This window comes from Watersipora subatra, chromosome 1 (genome assembly GCF_963576615.1).
Source record: "Watersipora subatra chromosome 1, tzWatSuba1.1, whole genome shotgun sequence".
In the NCBI taxonomy this organism is placed as follows: domain Eukaryota; kingdom Metazoa; phylum Bryozoa; class Gymnolaemata; order Cheilostomatida; family Watersiporidae; genus Watersipora; species Watersipora subatra.
Window position 1 is genome coordinate 7,460,227 of NC_088708.1, and position 19,726 is coordinate 7,479,952.

Here is a 19,726-nt window from a genome sequence, read left to right on the forward strand (position 1 = left end):
AGTAAAGCATGGTTATATCAAGTCTTTAGTTGTTATATATGTCAGTACAGTAGAGCATGGTTATATCAAGCTTTAGCAGAATGCTCTAAATGTTTGTTTTAGTCATCATTAACTCTAGCAAAACTTACTTAGTACACGCTTGCATAATCTTCCATAAGTAATAAATATCTTGTTGTCATTGTGTGTGTATGTCCGTTAGTCTTAAATGTTAACCTTAAATGTTTTAGGATTTTATGGCCTATGTTACTCAATATTCACATTCATATGCTCGGTGCTTTCCATCAGTTTGCCAAAAGTATTTGGGTTCAAGACTCCACCTGCTGCCTGAGAAGCAGCCTCTTAAACAATCTCCTGTGGGCTGATTGCAAATAAAAGAAATCTCTGGGATTGTCGGTTCAATGCTAGTATAATGGATCCTTTGATTCGATATAAGATATAATAGAGCATTTGTAAATATACAAATAAATACATAAATACATTTGCTACAGGAACATCCCCTATAGTTATGGTGTATCACGCGGCTGGTTGACTATAAGTCTTCGCACAGCTAAGGTAGCTAACGTTCTGTTGGCAACCGGTACGCATTTTGTTGGCAGATTTATAAAATTTCTCCGTGGGAGTCAATAATAGAGTGAAGGTGAAGCATATATCTACCCGGCCCCAAATATGGGGTACATCTTAGTTGTCCTGGCATCAGTTGGTGTTGGCCACTCTCATGAATAAACAAGCCATATTGATTCATATCTCTGGCTGCATGCAGTTAGTCATGCTTGCCTAGCCCAACTCTCATGAACAAACATTTTCATGGCTTGATGTGAACATTCCTTATGTCTTGCATAAAAACAAAGCCAAACAACTGGGGTAGTCCAACTTATAAGGTGAAATTTGTGGTTTTCTCAATTTTGCTATTGCACTTTTTATTACAAACAGTCACATTTGTAATAATAAAAAAGTTTTTTCAGATGTTATCTTTAACTGTCAACAGAATGAGAAGCACTTGAATGAATATATAAATATCTATTTTTATTGCTGAAGAAAATAGTAATAATCAAAGCATTTATAGTTATTCCCTCTCTTACTCTCTAATTTGTAACATGAATTACGGAACAAATAAGTTGTTTCTAGTAAAAATAAAACATTGTCAATAAAATTGTGCGACTGCCTTCCATAAATTTAAAAAATCTTTTCATACTCAAACATCAAGACGACACCTATCAGCGGGTACCATTTCATCAGCGTCCTTTCCTTCACTGTTCTTATCTCCAGTCTTTTCCCTATGCAATGAGCAACATGTTTATCAGGCATCCTATCTATTACAGAGTGCAGATTTCTATAATTATTTCAATAGCCTATTCATGTCTTTCATTGTTATGGTAGTGAAGGATGCTCTGCTCCATGACATAAGACCTACCAGCATTTCCACTCATCTCACACATTTAATGTAGTTGCATGGCTTATATTAAAGCCCTTGTTATGAATTCTAAAAGTAATCAGACAATATTTTGTGTCCAGTACTGTCAATAAGGCAATGTAGCTGTACCCTAGCTGGGTGATCTGTTGTAGCCTCTGCTCTCAGTGTCATTTCCTTTTATTTCATCAAAACTAAATAGAAACTTTTTTACCATTAGTTGCTTAAGCTACACACTTGTACTATTTCAGGCCACTCTTTTCATAACCTGCTGGCACGTGTCAACAAGTACTGCTACATCTGCTGTCAAACGTATATTTATCAAAAACAAAAGCATTTCAAATGTTGAGTCACTTACTGTACAAGGCAGCAATACTCAGGGTATGTTGGCTACAGTGGTCAGAATACATTCACCTCATGAGCAAGGGAGAGATGAGATACTACCAGCATCCTGCTAGCACCGCAGCCAGATAGCATTATTAAATAGCAATTTTAAAGACTCAGACGTAGAAGGGGGTAAATGAAAAGATAATCCGCAGGCTGGCATATCCTAGTTGAAAGAAATAGACATACCGATTGCTGGCTAACGCAAAAATCTGCGCAAGGTCGTTCGCTTGTATAACATGCGAGTCTGTTTGTCCAACCACCTGCGTTGAGTTGTCAGCAAGAACTTCATGGAACTTAGTAAATGGTAAATACTTGGTCCTATTATCTCCAACCATGAGTTTAATGTTGGATCCAAAAATTACCTGACAAGGAAACTGTACAGTGGATGGTGAGAAGTGAAAGAGCAGTAATATTGTATCTTTTAGACTGAACCAACATGGTTCAACACAGCACTTTTGTCTGCTGCAAAGGGGCATCATCTCTACTGTCTCATCGTTCTTTATCTATACTAATTTATTCAAAAATGTCATTTCTAACATTTTAAATATCATTTTCAGTACTGTATTTGTAGCCATAACTTGTGCTGAAAAGCTCACTATTAATGAGCGGCGACAATGTTTGCTTGGCCATCCCTACAGTATCTGAAAGCCTTCCAAAAGAAACAACCACCTCACAGGGGCTGCTTCTTACAAACAAGCACTCTACCTCGCTATAGTGATCACATAGGAGTGAGAAAGACCTGTCAACAGATATGAGGTTATATAATAGTTACATAATCATGTAACTGGAATTATGTAAGAGCATAAGGAAACATTACGCCTGTACTGTGAAAACTTGCGAAGAGCCTGGAAAAGGCTGGTTGTCATCGCTACTCGCGATGTATTTTATTTTCTAAATGGTTATAACCATAGTTATAACCACGGTTATAGCCATGCTAAAGTGTTAGCTTGAGACAAAAAAGGGTGAAAACTTTTATTAAAGGGTTTTAGCAAAGGTTTTCAACCTTTTTTCATTGGCCAAAACCTTTTTCAGTGAATGATTAACTTTTGAACCCATACTTGAGGGCTCAATGAAGAATACTCGTCGCAATTAAGAAAATTTCTTCAAGTAATTCTTTAGCACCCAAATCAAAATTCTGAGATATAAATCAGTTAAAAAACTTTTTTGCCATTTTCACAATAAAACATTTTTCAAACATTTTGTTATTAGATTGCGCATGACCGTAAATATTTCACTAGGAAGATGCCATTGTACAATTTTATATCCTTAAAGGGGGCTAATGAGGATTACAGCTTCTTAATTCGTTCCAGAAACTGCGTTGTCACTAGATGATAGCTGAGAATGTGTGACTCACAAATTATAACTAAATACTCTTAAATATGCAAAAAAGTATAATAATCCGGGTTTCCTTGCTCAGTAAAAAAGGGCCTTAGGCTAAGGCTAAGCACAAATTTAAATTTAGTCATTTCATCTAGTAATAGTTTAAAGTGCGGTTAATTTCATCACTGGAAACCATTATTTGCTATTGTGAATCCATCATGTTGATAGCCAGAGTGTTTAGCCAGCCACGGCTCTATTGTATTCATAGAGCGTACATGCTTCTATTGAACCAGCATGCAACTCAAAGAGAGCCCTTCATCATCAATCAATAATAGAAGTTTATGAACACCTGCTTAGAATAGGATCCCACACTTGTCAACACCTTAGCATTACGAACATTTAATGAGTCTGTGACACTGCTGAGCCGCTAACCGCCTGGGCCTGTGGCTACTTTAACTAATTGTTTTCAAATTATATAACACGAGGGACAAAGGACACGAGGATGCAGTTTCAGGCTCATGAGTCAGCTGTCGCCAGGGCCAGGCGGTGCGCAGTGACAAACATTTTCTGACCGCTGCCTATAAAGTCTCCTGGAGTCATGCTGAAGGCTGAACACAACACCAGCATGCAGGCCTGTTCTGACACCGCGAGGAGAGAGGACAGCTCTGCAAACTTCAGCCAGCAAATGCTGCCTGAACGAACATTCGACTCCAACATGGTGGGTCATGCTACTGAGGTCAGCCGTGCTGTCGAGACTGGGCCGCAGGAACTAAAGAGTAGTGACTATCCCTGGGGAGGGGTCGACGCTTCGAGTTATCAAGAATGGCTCAGTTCTTTGCAGCAGCAGTACCAGGCACTTGGAAAGGTATGTGATGATTGGCAGCGGCGCAAGAGCAGCAGCCAAAATACACATGACAGCGGATAACTATTTCTTATCATCTGATAACATCTGTTCTTCGCTCAACCAGCAAATTAACATGCTAGAGTTGGCCCTCTTTTTTGTTAAGCATTTTGTGTGCTTCTGTAGGATCTGTGGTCTTTAAGCTATGTTACTGCCTCCCATTATATTTAAATAACTCTCTTCCTATAATGCTGTAATGACTCACGCTCTGGCCTGTGATTGACCTTCAGTAGTTGCTCTACCCAGGAACAGGCTAGAATTTTCTACGATTCATAACTTGAATGCTCTGTTCTTAAAAAACCTTGTTCCGCTTCAACACTTCAGCTTTTTCATTTCTCACTTGTTCTTCAACATCAATATTAGCATCATCAGCTGATCATTGATGTCTCTGCAGAGAAATTGATGTCTCTGCAGAGAAATTGATGTCTCTGCAGAGAAATTGATGTCGAAATGATGAACTAGCTGCAGAGAATGTTTTTAAATCTAACGTAGGCTTTTATGGTCTGATCGTAAATTTGAACTTGTGGGCATATTAATGCAACAGCCAATGTGCACGAACTAAGCAAACTTGTGGGTGTATTAATGCAACAGCCAATGTGTACGAACTAAGCAAACTTGTGGGCGTATTAATGCAACAGCCAATGTGTACGAACTAAGCAAACTTGTAGGTGTATTAATGCAACAGCCAATGTGCACGAACTAAGCAAACTTGTGGGCGTATTAATGTAACAGCCAATGTGTACGAACTAAGCAAACTTGTGGGTGTATTAATGCAACAGCCAATGTGTACGAACTAAGCAAACTTGTAGGTGTATTAATGCAACAGCCAATGTGCACGAACTAAGCAAACTTGTGGGCGTATTAATGCAACAGCCAATGTGTACGAACTAAGCAAACTTGTGGGCGTATTAATGTAACAGCCAATGTGTACGAACTAAGCAAACTTGTGGGCGTATTAATGTAACAGCCAATGTGTACGAACTAAGCAAACTTGTGGGCGTATTAATGTAACAGCCAATGTGTACGAACTAAGCAAACTTGTGGGCGTATTAATGCAACAGCCAATGTGTACGAACTAAGCAAACTTGTGGGCGTATTAATGTAACAGCCAATGTGCACGAACTAAGCAAACTTGTGGGCGTATTAATGCAACAGCCAATGTGTACGAACTAAGCAAACTTGTGGGCGTATTAATGTAACAGCCAATGTGTACGAACTAAGCAAACTTGTGGGCGTATTAATGCAACAGCCAATGTGTACGAACTAAGCAAACTTGTGGGCGTATTAATGTAACAGCCAATGTGCACGAACTAAGCAAACTTGTGGGCGTATTAATGCAACAGCCAATGTGTACGAACTAAGCAAACTTGTGGGCGTATTAATGTAACAGCCAATGTGTACGAACTAAGCAAACTTGTGGGCGTATTAATGCAACAGCCAATGTGTACGAACTAAGCAAACTTGTGGGCGTATTAATGTAACAGCCAATGTGCACGAACTAAGCAAACTTGTGGGCGTATTAATGTAACAGCCAATGTGTATGAACTAAGCGACAGCTAAGGTTTTGTTTATTTATAGTAACACCGTTTTGTAAGTAGACTGAAGGTTACAAGCATCATAATACTCTCTATGGTTCGAGTAGTTCATTGCACGGTAACACAACTCCATATTGCATTTTACTCTCGCAGTTGGTTTGCCACTGCAGAGCAAATGTGCAATGGTTCAAAGTTTGTTTTTCCTACTCTCTTAAAACAGGATGTTGACCTTCCAGTTTGCATTCTCATTCAAGTAAATCAGTTTCAATCCTGATACCAACTGAGTAGCAACATGATACAGCTTGGGCAAAATGGCTGACACTGTTTCTACAAAAACTGTATATTATGAATGATCACGGCAGCCATGCCTAAAGAGCATATACCAGAATAAGAAACATTTCTCGTGAGAATAAATAGATTTAAATTTGTCCAAAAATTCCATGATGCACTCTTTTGCTTATCTACTCTTTCCTCTCTACATATGGGTAGCATATGGTCTAACTTGTTACCATTAATATATTCAGAACCCATGGCTTTGCGAGTAAACATATATTCAACTACTCGACCTTGTGTAACTAAGGTGCAATTGGTTAGAGGTCAGGGTGGTTAAGGCAATCAATTTAGAAAAATGATTTATGGCTGTTAGATTTGGAACCAAAGTAAGTGAAGGGTAAACTGGGTGTGTTCTGCAACAAGAATTAACACTGAGTCCAGACAGATAATTTTTGTCTCACAACACACCCAGCTGAGCAGTAGAGGCGCAGTAATTTATAGATAACCAACAGTTTTACAATGATTAATGATTAGGGTTATTGTTATATCTTAAATGGGGGGGGTCATGACATCTCCTACGTGTAATTTATTGCCATTCAGATCTGCTCGCCTCTGCTTTAGATTGCAATTTTTGTTTATTGCATCTGGTGGGGCTTGAGAGGCTTGTTCTGTTTGGAGAACAGGAATGGTTAGTATGTAGTGCGACAGCAGAGGGTTTTTCTGTGACAGCGGAAGGTGTGAGATTTCTGCGTGTGATTGTCATGGCTGACTGCCCATGAGGCAGCAGTTGGGGCGGAATTGCTAGCAAAGTTACCTGTGGTTAGGAATGCAGAGCTATCACTGGATGGTGTAGAGGCAATAATTCTTGCATATTTAAACAGCAAACTTCTCTAGATTGACAGCTTCGCATTTTTATAAAAGATTCAGGAGTGACACCTTCATAGCTTTCCGCTATTGTTTTTTGACAGGCTTTGTTGCTTCGCTCTTTAACCATGCCTCAGTCTGACATCGGATATAATTAACCAGGTTGTGTCATATACTACCTTACTAAAGACTGAACTAGGTAGATAGTTGTATATAGATAGTGTACCATTTGTTGTGATTAGGGAATTATATTTTAAACGTGGAAGGAATTGTGTATTACATTTTATATCTAGAATGGATGAGAGACGCTAACCACTTTAAATAACTGCTAGGTAGGTCTGCGGATGAATTCGATATGAAGTTATGGTAGGTCTGCGTATGAATTCGATATGAAGTTATGGTTGTGTACTATTCAGTATCTAACAGCATTGTCTGATGAACAAGTGAAAGCTTAAACTCACCAGAGTTGTCTTTTACGTTAAAAATGAGAGTAATCTTTTTAAACCTTAGACTTATCAGTGACCTCTCGTGATTGACCTCTCGTGATTGACCTCTCGCGATTGACCTCTCGCGATTGACCTCTCGCGATTTACCTCTCGTGATTGACCTCTCGTGATTGACCTCTCGTGATTGACTTCTCGTGATTGACCTCTCATGATTGACCTCTCGTGATTGACCTCTCGTGATTGAGCTAGTGAGCAAATGAGAGCTGCCATTTCGTTGACAAAATTAACACAATCGTTTCAGAAAGCTATCAACTCTTAGTTATAATATCTGATAAAGAAAATACCATACTTCAGGACGTGTCATGTGGTAATCATTTCAAAAACAAGAAAATGTGAAAAGCTTATAAAATATTTGTATTAAAATAGCCAAGAAAACAAATAATTTATATAAAGAGAATACAATACGAAAAGCAGAGAGGCATCCATATTAGTCAATTAAAAATTTTAGCATCATAAAGCTGTGAAATAATAAGAATATCAGATACTTGCAAACTTGATAAATAATTTCGTAGCTCTTACTGCTGTTTTCTGAAACCGCTCGATGGTGTAACATGCCATGCTATAAAGAAATCTTTCTGGAATCCTTTTAACTCGTGTCAGAGCAGACAATCCGCAAGTGGCTTGCCTCATGTGATAAAGAAAAGAGAAATTTAGGAGTTGCCCAAACAATGTTCTGCTAGCTGGAGCATCGGGATTGGTATTTACATCTGTACTTACGTAGGCGTAAAAGATTAGTATTTACGTCTGTATTTACATTAGTGTAAAGGCTGACTACGCACCGACAAAATACGTTGTCGACACGTAGTGTAGATACCTGCTGTGGCTACACACTGGCACTACTAAACGACGCTTGCGTTATCAGCTAGATCGACCAATGGGAATTGGCCTAAGTCGTGTGAAGGCTATGTCGAAAATATATCTTTGTTGGATATTTTCGATTGTTTGTTGGATCGTCACCGTACAAAATATCTGCTATTGCCCAGCTATATTTAGGGCTAGGAGAAAACCAATATGCATTAACAATGAAATTCAGCAAAGTAAAAAAATAATTTGCGTCCATAAAATTTATTTGAAAAATTTTGAAGTTTTTATAAACAGTTCTAATATCACCGATATCCTTCCCACATATTTTGTAAATAAGAATATCTTTGACCACATATAACTAGTTGTTCTTGAATAACCTTGTCATTATTTGAAAATACTTGTGCCGGAAATAAATAAAATTAAGTCTACATTATATCTGTTAGAAATAGCTCGTACAGCTAATCACAGATACACCAATTTTTGGTGTATCTGTGATTAGATTCTTCAGATTATTTCAGTTTACTAGTTTATCACTAGTAAACATAAGAAGTTGAAAACATATACCAGCAAACATTTACTATAAGTTACTGACTGATATGTACACTCTGGTACATGCCAGGATGGTATGTACACTCTGGTACATGCCAGGATGGTATGTACACTCTGGTACATGCTATGATGGTATGTACGCTCTGGTACATGCCAGGATGGTATGTATACTTCAGTAAATGACAGAATGGTATGTACAATCTGGTACATGCCATGATGGTATGTATACTTGAGTACATGCCATGATGGTATGTACACTCTGGTACATGCCAGGATGGTATGTATACTCTAGTACATGCCAGGATGGTATGTACATTTCAGTACATACCAGGATCGTATGTACATTTCAGTACATGGCAGGATTTTGTGTAGACTCTGATTCTTGCTAGGATGGTGCGTACACTTCGATACATGCCAGAAATTTACATACATTTTAGTATACGCTAGAATCATACATACACTCTGGTACATGCCTAGATTGTACATACATTCTGGTGCATGCCAGGATGGTATGTACACTGTAGTATATGCCAGGATGGTGCGTACACTCTGGTGCATGCCAGGAGGGTACCCACACTCCGCTACATGCCAGGAATGTATGTACACTTTACTATATGCCAGGAATGTACATACACTTTACTATATGCCAGCAAAGTACGTACACTTAACTATATGCCAGAATCATTTGTACACTGTAGTACATGCCAGGATGGTACATACACTCTGGTGCATGCCAGAAGGGTACATACACTCCGCTACATGCCAGGAATGTACTACACTCTACTATATGCCAGAATCATTTGTACACTCTGGTAGATGTCAGGATTGTACATGCCTCTGAATATACTGTAGAAGAAGAAAAACATGTCTGATTTTCATTCGTCAGCTGACTATCTGGCTGATGTTTGAATGAAAGCAGTATACATGTATGTAAGGAAAAACAAGTTGTCATGTCAATATTCCATATAACCACATGTAGCAAAAGTTAAAAAGTAGGATGTATTATATTTTTGGCACAGTTCCAAATGAGGGATTCTGCTTACGTTGTTTTCTTACGATTTAAACATGCTTAAAGAAATCTATGTAAGAGTAAACTTCGCCAACATTTAAATCACAGCTACAGTCATTAAACCATAACTGTCACGTACAACTTTTATCGCATTTTCTAGGTAAATCACACACGCTGATTCCGATTTTGTACTCAAAATAAAGATTGGTCCACTAACTATCTGTGTCATGAAGGCTTTTTTTAAAGCGTTTCAATATCCGTCTTGAAAACAACACAATCTGTATAACAAGCTTCGCCCAGAAATATGTGACATAACCTAGCTTTTTAGGAATGGAAGTTAGGGATGTTTAGTCCGATTTAGAATGATAGAGATGGGTGTCTTAAAACCCATTATTATCTAAATTCAGCCTTCAAAATAATCTCAGTCTTTTCTGAAAGGTAGATAAGCTATCTAACATTGCATATTCAAAAATGAGCTCAAAAAAGCGTGATAACAACACTAGTTTGTGATAAAATCGCGCTTTTTGAGCTTATTTTTCTCGGCGTTCAGCCTATTAAGCATCTTGTAACAAGCTACGAGCAATTTTAAATAGTTTTTCTATCTTTCATAAAAGACTGAGAAGATTTTGCAGGCTGAATTTAGATAATGGGTTTTAAGACACCCATCTCTATCTTTCTAAATCAGACTAAACATGCCTAAATTCCATTCCTAAAAAGCTAGGGGGCGTCAAATATTTACGGACGAAGCTTGTTGGGCCGATTGTGTTGTTTTTGAGACCGATATTAAAACGCTGTAAAAAGCCTTCATTACTTTGAAAGATAGTGAATCAATCTTTATTTTGAGTACAAAACCGGAATCAGTGTGTCTGATTTACCTGGAAAATACGATAAAAGTTGTGCGTGGAAGTTATGGTTTAAGCTATTGCTTGCATTATTATTATTGCGCATAATCAAGCACTGGACTCTACTGCACACCTGATAATTACTTTTTAAGTAGATTTTGTCAGTTTTTTAGATAGTCTAATATGTAACAGTAACGACAGTAACTTGTTTTTATTATCGATCTGTCTTATCGCATGCGGAGCTATTGTGACTAGTTCCAGTAGGAAATTACATGCTATTAGAACTAAGCTGTCCAGTTTAATAATCTTTACAAAATGTCAAGACTTTGGTGATGCAGCACCTTCGTTAGAACTAGTTAGGGTTATTAGCTAGCTTTATTTGGCTGCATTAAAGCTACTTCTACACAAAGTTTTGTACGTTCCACATAAAAAGTTTAAACCCTATCATGTTAACAGAGCTCGGACATTTCTTTAGGTATCGCCTACTTCTAGCCTCAACTTTATGTATGCCCACATCTACCACATCCTGGTTTCATTCATTGGAACGTAAAAACTCCAAGAAACATGACTAAATGTAGTTTGTATTGTTTTTGTAACTGCGTCATAGGAACATCCGTTTGGCTAGCTTCATGAAACTTGTAACCGTAAGCATCTATAATTCCAACAACATATCACGTGCTAAGTGAGCTGGTTAACAGATTCTACTTATAATATTGTCACCATATTTCCAGTCTCAGCCCCCAGGAGGGGAAGCATTTTGAACATTGTTCATCAAGTAGCATGGTGATGTACATGTATATAAATCACTCCCCTTCTAAGCAACACCTACACTTCAATTGTTGAAAGGAAGCTCATCTATTTTTTTCATTAAATATGTTCAATGAATCCACCGCTATTCCTTCCTAGCTATTCCTTCCTAGTTTTACCCAAGTAATCATGAATAAGTAATTATTACTAACGCTAACTGACAAAATAAATTTCAAAGAATGAGTTCATTAGTTCATCCTCATCCTCTTTACCACAAGGATGAGATTTAATTGTCGGAATTGTCAGAGCTGTGCATGCACATCGCGACACGAAACGCTTTTAATTGGCTAAACAAATTATTAGCGAGCAGGATTTTAGCAGCTTTGGCAATTGGTAGCCTATAGTCCAAGACACGAATTACGACACACAATAAATGTGCCAGTGGAATTCAACATAGTAGATGCGATGCAACTGCTTAGATTACGTTATTGTTAGTTTTTATCGTTTGAACACTATGGCTACGAATCTTTTTTTTAATAATAACAACTTTTATTTAACAGTAAAAGTTCCGTTGTGGAAAGAGTTGACATCTTTAGTGTAAGCAAGTCAATTGTATCGTCTTTAATATGGTGAATTGCGTTAGTCTTTGTCTTGCGTGTCGCATTATGCGCCTCAGACTATATAAATTGCGAAAGCTGCTAGAATCGTGCTCATTAATAATTTGTTTAGCCAATTAAAAGCATTTCGTCAACGATTTCGGTGTGCATGCACAGCTCTGAAAATTCTGTGAATTTTGGCCAAAGAATTTTGTGTTTTTCGTTCATTTCGTGATTTCGGTCAGAACCAACGAAAAAAATCGGCATGTGTGGCCGTACCTTTAGACCTATAAAATCTATTGATTTAATAAATTATCTACTAAAATCCACTAATATTTAGTAGCTGCACCCTGCTGGCCAATCATGAATACATATTACTATTGTTACAGATCACACCCGGGTCAAGGCAATAATTACAAAAATCTTACAAAACAAGTCAATAATCAAATATTACACTAGCTGTATGAACAAGTATATCCGACCATAGACGTTAGGTATTGTGTGTAGATATACCTTAACCAGCTCACTATCATAATAAAGTAGTACTTCAGCTTTGACTATTTTTTGTTCATAAAAAATGGAATGCGGCCACCAGCATTACTGCCTAATAAGCTAAACTGAAAAATAATCCAATCTTGGTGCTCAGGGTCAAATCTCAAGAGTACTCCAGAAAGATTTTCTCACATGGCACACTCAGTGATTTGTACACATCTTGCTGAAAATGCGTAACAACAGTAAATAGCTAGTCGCTAGCGACCCTGCAGATATATGCTATTTAAACCAGCAGTCCTTGTCAAGTCAGTTTTGTAAAGAATTGACCGCAAACTCCATCATATTTCACTACAAAACTTTTGTGTTGCATTTATTTGTCATGCAGATCTTTTAGATGTTAACTCTAGAAGTGCCCGACCAAAGGACTCTGTAGTGACACAAACATGTGGCGACGTTTAAATTTTCCGTGTACTTATTCTTTCGTGTCAGTTATTGACAAGAGAGAGACAAAAATTCTGACATCCTTCAGCAAGTGGTTAGATATTCTAAAGCTGATTAATGGGTTTTTAATAGATATCATTTCAGAGCTTGCATGCCATTGTTGTAACCGGCAATGTCCCAGTAGAGGTCTGTTCTATTATAAGTGTAATTGTGTCAAAAGCTCTAAGACAAATATACATGCTTTGAAGTTGAGAAACTGTTATCCGATTTGAGCTTATAAATCGTGGTTTGTAAGGAAACAAAAATTTTTATTTTCCTTAATGTTAACGTTTAGGGTTCCTTGCTCTTCGCAAGAGAACAACTCAAACAACCCAGAAAGCTGAATATTTGCAGGTATTCGTCGATTATGGTAACATTGCGTAAAAATACTCAAAGAGGTTTCTATCAAATTTGTGCTGATGTTTGGACAGAAATAGGAAAGCTTTCCTGCATTCTAACTTTCTCTCCAAATAATAAAACTGGCCATTTCAGCTTATACTTAGGCTATCAATATAGATTAGCTTTTTTCAGTGAGGTATGATCCAGATATTTCGCGGTTAACAATCAAAATGTGGCATATCTATTGCTACAAGATCAGGCTGTGACACCTGCATCACGCAGACCTCTTTACATTGGTCTGAGAGCCTGTCACTCTATGTCATGATTGCCTGTCACCCAGCAGTGCCTGTCAGGTGTGTGATGTCCAGCGAAATAATATTATCGATTATATGCCAACCACAATCTTTCACTTCCAGTTAAAATTACTAGCATGTATAATTGTATTTGTGACAGAGTACTCCTAACTGGGCTAGGCAGAAGGACGTGTGCTCAGTTAGCTCAAAACACAGCCTCAAATCAACTATCTTCCGCAAGCAGAACTCCAGATCAGAGGGCATGAGGGACGTAAAGCAAGGTCTCCAAACGATTATCAATAAATATGCCAAAAAGGCTCAAGAAACTGAGGCCGTCTTGTTAAGGGACATCATTGGTAAGTCAGCTCTTTGGTCTTTGAGGTAGGATTGTGGTTCTAGTTTTTGTCAGATGCATTGCTATAGTTAGCTAGAAAGTTTACTATACTAGAACTTCTAAGTATTTAGTTTGTAAAATTATAAAATAATTAATTACCCGCCTAAACAGTTTGAAGTTAGGGCGATAAAAAAGAAACACTGGCTATTTTTAAAGTTACGCTAGCAATCATCTAAATCATGGCAGACTGAATTCTAAACTACTGCTTATATGTACGTCTATACAAATGTAGCACTGCTTGTGGCAAGTGAGAGGGTGGGACAATTCTCAAACAGTTTGGCAGCTTATAGATGCAATAGCTATTTGTGCGCATTTTTTTATAGAGAATACTTTGCATAGTAACTTCTTTTGTTGTCAAGGGTTCATTATTATGTATTTCATAAAAAATGGTGCATGAGGTAATATTGGGATCAATATATATTAATACTACTATATTATATTACTATATTAAATATAGTAACATTAATATAGTAATATTAATATTCAAACTCATTTCTTTCCTGTACACATGTTCAAGCTGACTGCCATATTACATGTAGCTTCAACTTGAGCAAAAAACGACTGTTTGTATATTGGCAGTGGCAGCAGTTTTACACGGCTTTTGTTTTTCTTGCTAATTTACCTTTAGATAAGAACAATAACCTCAGCGTTATTCATGTGTTTTTAGTAAACATTCAAAGCGTTGAGTACTATTCACTAACTAAACTCTGGCTGGCAGCATTTGTGTACTTTTACCCTTCCAGCAATAGCTTGTGGCTAAAGGCTGATTCGCACTATATCGCTGTATGACGGTATTTTTCTTTCAGAGTTCATCATCGATTATGTGAACCGTAAATCGATGGCATAGACGGAGCAACGCGGATACGTCCGGAAGGTTTGCAGCTGTCAAACTTTCCCGGTATTTTGCTGAGCATCGAGGACTACCTTTTTAATGTGAACCATTTCGGCGATGGTAATTCGCGGTTGCGAATAGAGGGATCTATTTATTTCGGTTTATGATAGTTGCTGCGAGACTAGTATTTGATTCAATGCGCGAAAACAAAGAGGTTTCTTTGCGAAAATTTAAAAAGAAAAATGATAACACTATGTCACGGAGTATTTGCTGATGCAAACGTGGATGGGTTCACACGAGTTCTAAAATATGACCAGATCCTTAGTGCGAATCTTTGTTATGAAACTTTGTTTGGGACAAAACAATGGATCTGCTAAGGTTTTATGGCTATAAAGCAATGTTAGTAAATATAAAATACTTCGGGAAAAGCATCGGTATGATTGGATAGTTATATTGGTAGTCCTTACTTGACGGCCATCTCGCCTAACAACAACTTGGAGTTATGACAGCTTGTTAAAAATTAAGAAAATTATCAAAAATATGTTTAACAAAGCTAATTATAAATGAAAAAATAATATATTTTTTAAAACTGTTGAAGCAACCAAGAAGCATAGATATTAAATACGCGCACTAGCCATGACATTGTTTTCATGCGCATACGGTATTGGGTGCTAGGCTAATATTTGCCATTTGGGCATATATGGTAGCGGGTATTTGGTTAATATCTGAAACACAATGAAAAATCCTATGGTACGTGCAAATGCTAGATGAAAAGGTAAATTCAAGGAATTAACATGAAGAATAGGTAAAAATACATAAAATCTACTGGAATGTACCCTACGGTCTCTGCGGTAGCCTAACATTTATTTACAGGCTTGGGCACGCAAAAGCTAAACGAAACAAACTGTTTAAATTTCATGTATTTGGTAAAAGTTTACACATATTATTAAAAGAGCCAATAGAAAGTAGAGAATTAAAATAGCCTATATCTATGCGACGGAATTTATTAGCAATGAGGTCTTCAGAACGTAACCTAGGACAAGGATAACTTGTACATTTTGTTCACCTCCCATTAGATAATGCTGGATTCATGCTTGTAGTGAATTTTTTGCGAAAATTGCAAAAATTCACTACAAGCATAGAGTAGTGCAATTTTTGCACTAGTGAAAAATTGCACTACTCTAATGCAATTTTTGCATTAGTAGTACACACTACTACTACTAGTGCAAAATTGCAATTTTTGCAATTTGAGTCTAATTTTTTGCAAAAAATTTGGCTCACGCAGGTTTGAGCAGTTATAAGAAGTAATAATAAATTTATATTGAAATAAAAAATATTTCTGTTAAAAATTAATGGAAATACTGAATGATAATATCTGCATGATCTTACGAGGAAATAGTGTTTAGGCTCAAGCAGAGTATAGCTTGCGTTCTTACCGGCAAAAATGGTGAGTCGAACAAAATGGCCACAGAACTTTGAGTAAGGTGTGGCCACCCAGATGAAGCTGTTTTGTTTCACTTTTGCATAAACTAGGCTTGAAGTTGGAAATGAGCTGGAGGTCAAATAACAAATAAAAGTCATTGTAAACCCCTAGCATCAGCGGCAGCCTTGCAATAAGCTCTTTGTTAAACACTCTCAAGTCGTCAGATGTGAGCAAAACTTTTTGTTTTCTCGTCATTTGTAGCAATGCATGTAATATCGCTACTACTGGTAGATATACTACTACTAGTGCTAGTAGTGTTATCGCTACTACTGGTAGATATACTACTACTAGTGCTAGTAGTGTTATCGCTACTACTGGTAGATATACTACTACTGGTGCTAGTAGTGTTATCGCTACTACTGGTAGATATACTACTACTAGTGCTAGTAGTGTTATCGCTACTACTGGTAGATATACTACTACTGGTGCTAGTAGTGTTATCGCTACTACTGGTAGATATACTACTACTAGTGCTAGTAGTGTTATCGCTACTACTGGTAGATATACTACTACTGGTGCTAGTAGTGTTATCGCTACTACTGGTAGATATACTACTACTAATGCTAGTAGTGTTATCGCTACTACTGGTAGATATACTACTACTGGTGCTAGTAGTGTTATCGCTACTACTGGTAGATATACTACTACTAGTGCTAGTAGTTTTATCGCTACTACTGGTAGATATACTACTACTGGTGCTAGTAGTGTTATCGCTACTACTGGTAGATATACTACTACTAGTGCTAGTAGTGTTATCGCTACTACTGGTAGATATACTACTACTGGTGCTAGTAGTGTTATCGCTACTACTGGTAGATATACTACTACTAGTGCTAGTAGTGTTATCGCTACTACTGGTAGATATACTACTACTACTGCTAGTAGTGTTATCGCTACTACTGGTAGATATACTACTACTAGTGCTAGTAGTGTTATCGCTACTACTGGTAGATATACTACTACTAGTGCTAGTAGTGTTATCGCTACTACTAGTAGATATACTACTACTAGTGCTAGTAGTGTTATCGCTACTACTGGTAGATATACTACTACTAGTGCTAGTAGTGTTATCGCTATTACTGGTAGATATACTAGTGCTAGTAGTGTTATCGCTACTACTGGTATATATAATACTACTAGTGCTAGTAGTGTTACCGCTACCACTGATAGATATACTACTACTAGTGCTAGTAGTGTTATCGCTACTACTGGTAGATATACTGTATATATTAACTTTATTTACATCGATCAATGCTGTTTAGAGCAAATTAGACAATGAGACAAAAAACAAAAACGAAAAATAGTCGAGTAAAATAAATTGCGTGTTGAGAAAATTAGCCAGGTGTTGTTGTCTGGTATAAAGTCTAGTGGTTTTTTGGAAAAGTAGGAATGTAATGGTGGTCAGGCAGATTGGAGCTACGTTTTGAGTATTTTAAACAGCAAATATCTAGAAATGCAGTCAACTCCTTAGTATTAAGTACGAGTGTGACAAGTTTTACTTATACTATTACTGCTGGTGCTAGTACTAATTGTATAACTAGTAATACTGATATTGGTACTACTATCATTTCCATTTCATTGTGTTTTAATAGAAAATAATAGAAACAGACGGCCCTACTATTCAGCATCGCAGATCCGAAAGCTGGAGAGCATGTTCAGGGTCAATCGCTATCCAAGTGTCAATGACAAACTTCATCTCGCGGAAGCTCTTAACATTTCTGTCAAACAAGTATCCGTCTGGTTTCAAAATCGGCGCTGCAAAGAGAAGAGGAAAGTCGCTGATGAGTTAACGCATAGGCCTATCACATCTCAGCGAAGCCACTTTGTCAATATTCTCCCCAGTCAAACTGCCCCTGCGCAGGGAGATTGGAGCGTGTGGGACAACAATCCTAATTTGGGTGTAGAGTCTGCCCCAGGGCTAGCTCTTCCGGTCTCTCTCCAGTCAACTGAAATAAACACAGCATCAGTGCAGGCAGGTGCTCCAGAGGCGACTGTACAGATACAGCAGACAGTTGGTATGATGGAGCGAATGGAGTTGTGATCTCTTGAATAATTACGTTGAGAGGGCTGGTCCCTATGTATATATGAGTGTGTGTAAATATATATTGTTCTAAAAGCTAATTGCAATTGTGCGATGTACATAGATAATACATTTTAAAGAATATTTTAACAATGTTATTTGCAAGTAGTATCATTATTATTATTGCAAGCAGTATTATTATTATTATATTATCAAATACAATGTATAAGTCATGGACTTCCTTTTGGTGTGTTCCGGATTTTATTTTAAATCTTTCTTTGAAGTTCGGCTAGCCAATCATGGCAAAGTGGCAAGCAAAGCACTTCTTATAAATGTAGCACCGGTTTGAGTCAGCAGCTGCCTGGAGATTAGCTCTCCATCCTCTGCACCTGGCTGACATTCACGCCACAGAGAATCACTTAAGAATATCAACTAATCCCTTGTAGCATTTGAGTACATGTACGTTGGTACAAGGCACTTGGATGCACACTACAGCTGATACTATGGGTTAGAGTGCAGATAGCATACCTGCGTCATAGAAATGGAAACCATTTGTCTCAGTGTAGATAAAGATAGATTACACACTTTCACCCAAAAGTGATGCCAGAATTCCAGTAATACAAGAATATTGCTGATTATAGTAGCATAAGTTTGACCTTAAAATATTCATTTCAATCAGTAAAGAGAATTAGCATCAAACCAAAATCAAGTGGTTTCCGTTTGAAATGTCAATTAAGCAAAGCTTTCTGCAAAAATGACCAGCATTTTTTATTCTCAATCATATTTCAGCTAGCCTTAGTTCTCAAATATGACAGCTAGCCCTAGTTCTCAAATATGACAGCTAGCCTTAGTTCTCAAATATGACAGCTAGCTTTAGTTCTCAAATATGACAGCTAGCCTTAGTTCTCAAATATGACAGCCAGCCTTAGTTCTCAACTATGACAGTCAGCCTTAGTTCTCAACTATGACAGCCAGCCTTAGTTCTCAACTATGACAGCTAGCTTTAGTTCTCAAATATGAAGGCTAGCCTTAGCTCTCAAATATGACAGCTAGCCTTAGTTCTCAAATATGACAGCTAGCCTTAGTTCTCAAATATGACAGCTAGCTTTAGTTCTCAAATATGACAGCCAGCCTTAGTTCTCAACTATGACAGCCAGCCTTAGTTCTCAAATATGACAGCCAGCCTTAGTTCGCAATATGACAGCTAGCTTTAGTTCTCAAATATGAAGGCTAGTCTTAGCTCTCAAATATGACAGCTAACCTTAGTTCTCAAATATGACAGCTAGCCTTAGTTCTCAAATATTACAGCTAGCTTTAGTTCTCAAATATGACAGCTAGCCTTAGTTCTCAAGTATGACAGCCAACCTTAGTTCTCAAATATGACAGCTAGCCTTAGTTCTCAAATTTGACAGCCAGCCTTAGTTCTCAAATATGACAGCTAGCCTTAGTTCTCAAATATGACAGCCAGCCTTAGTTCTCAAATGTGACAGCTAGCCTTAGTTCTCAAATTTGACAGCTAGCCTTAGTTCTCAAATGTGACAGCTAGCCTTAGTTCTTAAATGTGACAGCTAGTCTTAGTTCGCAATATGACAGCTAGCCTTAGTTCTCAAATATGACAGCTAGCCTTAGTTCTCAAATTTGACAGCTAGCTT

The 19,726-nt window shown here is 37.5% G+C and overlaps 2 protein-coding genes across 2 annotated transcripts; one reads left to right on the forward strand and one right to left on the reverse strand.

Annotated features, from left to right (window-relative positions):
* The first annotated feature begins 3,613 nt into the window (after window positions 1-3,613).
* LOC137409092 (homeobox protein Hox-D3-like) lies at window positions 3,614-18,311 on the forward strand. Its single transcript, XM_068095539.1, has 3 exons — window positions 3,614-3,980; window positions 13,506-13,701; window positions 17,647-18,311. The coding sequence occupies exons 1-3, from the start codon at window positions 3,714-3,716 to the stop codon at window positions 18,093-18,095; spliced, it is 912 nt and encodes a 303-aa protein (XP_067951640.1). The 5' UTR covers window positions 3,614-3,713; the 3' UTR covers window positions 18,096-18,311.
* LOC137410616 (uncharacterized) lies at window positions 15,220-17,171 on the reverse strand (the record flags this gene model as incomplete). The annotated part of the gene is made up of 2 exons (XM_068096062.1): window positions 15,220-15,296; window positions 16,730-17,171. Coding segments are annotated over 2 exons (519 nt in total), but the record flags the coding sequence as incomplete, so codon positions are not given.
* Window positions 18,312-19,726: the final 1,415 nt, after the last annotated feature.

Bases quoted from the DNA above. Each gene is read 5' to 3' on its own strand.
- LOC137409092 (XM_068095539.1), top strand. From the start codon at position 3,714: ATGCTGAAGGCTGAACACAACACCAGCATGCAGGCCTGTTCTGACACC. The intron at 3,981-13,505 runs GTATGTGATGAT...TATTTGTGACAG, and splicing joins AGTACCAGGCACTTGGAAAG to AGTACTCCTAACTGGGCTAG. The intron at 13,702-17,646 runs GTAAGTCAGCTC...GTGTTTTAATAG, and splicing joins CTTGTTAAGGGACATCATTG to AAAATAATAGAAACAGACGG.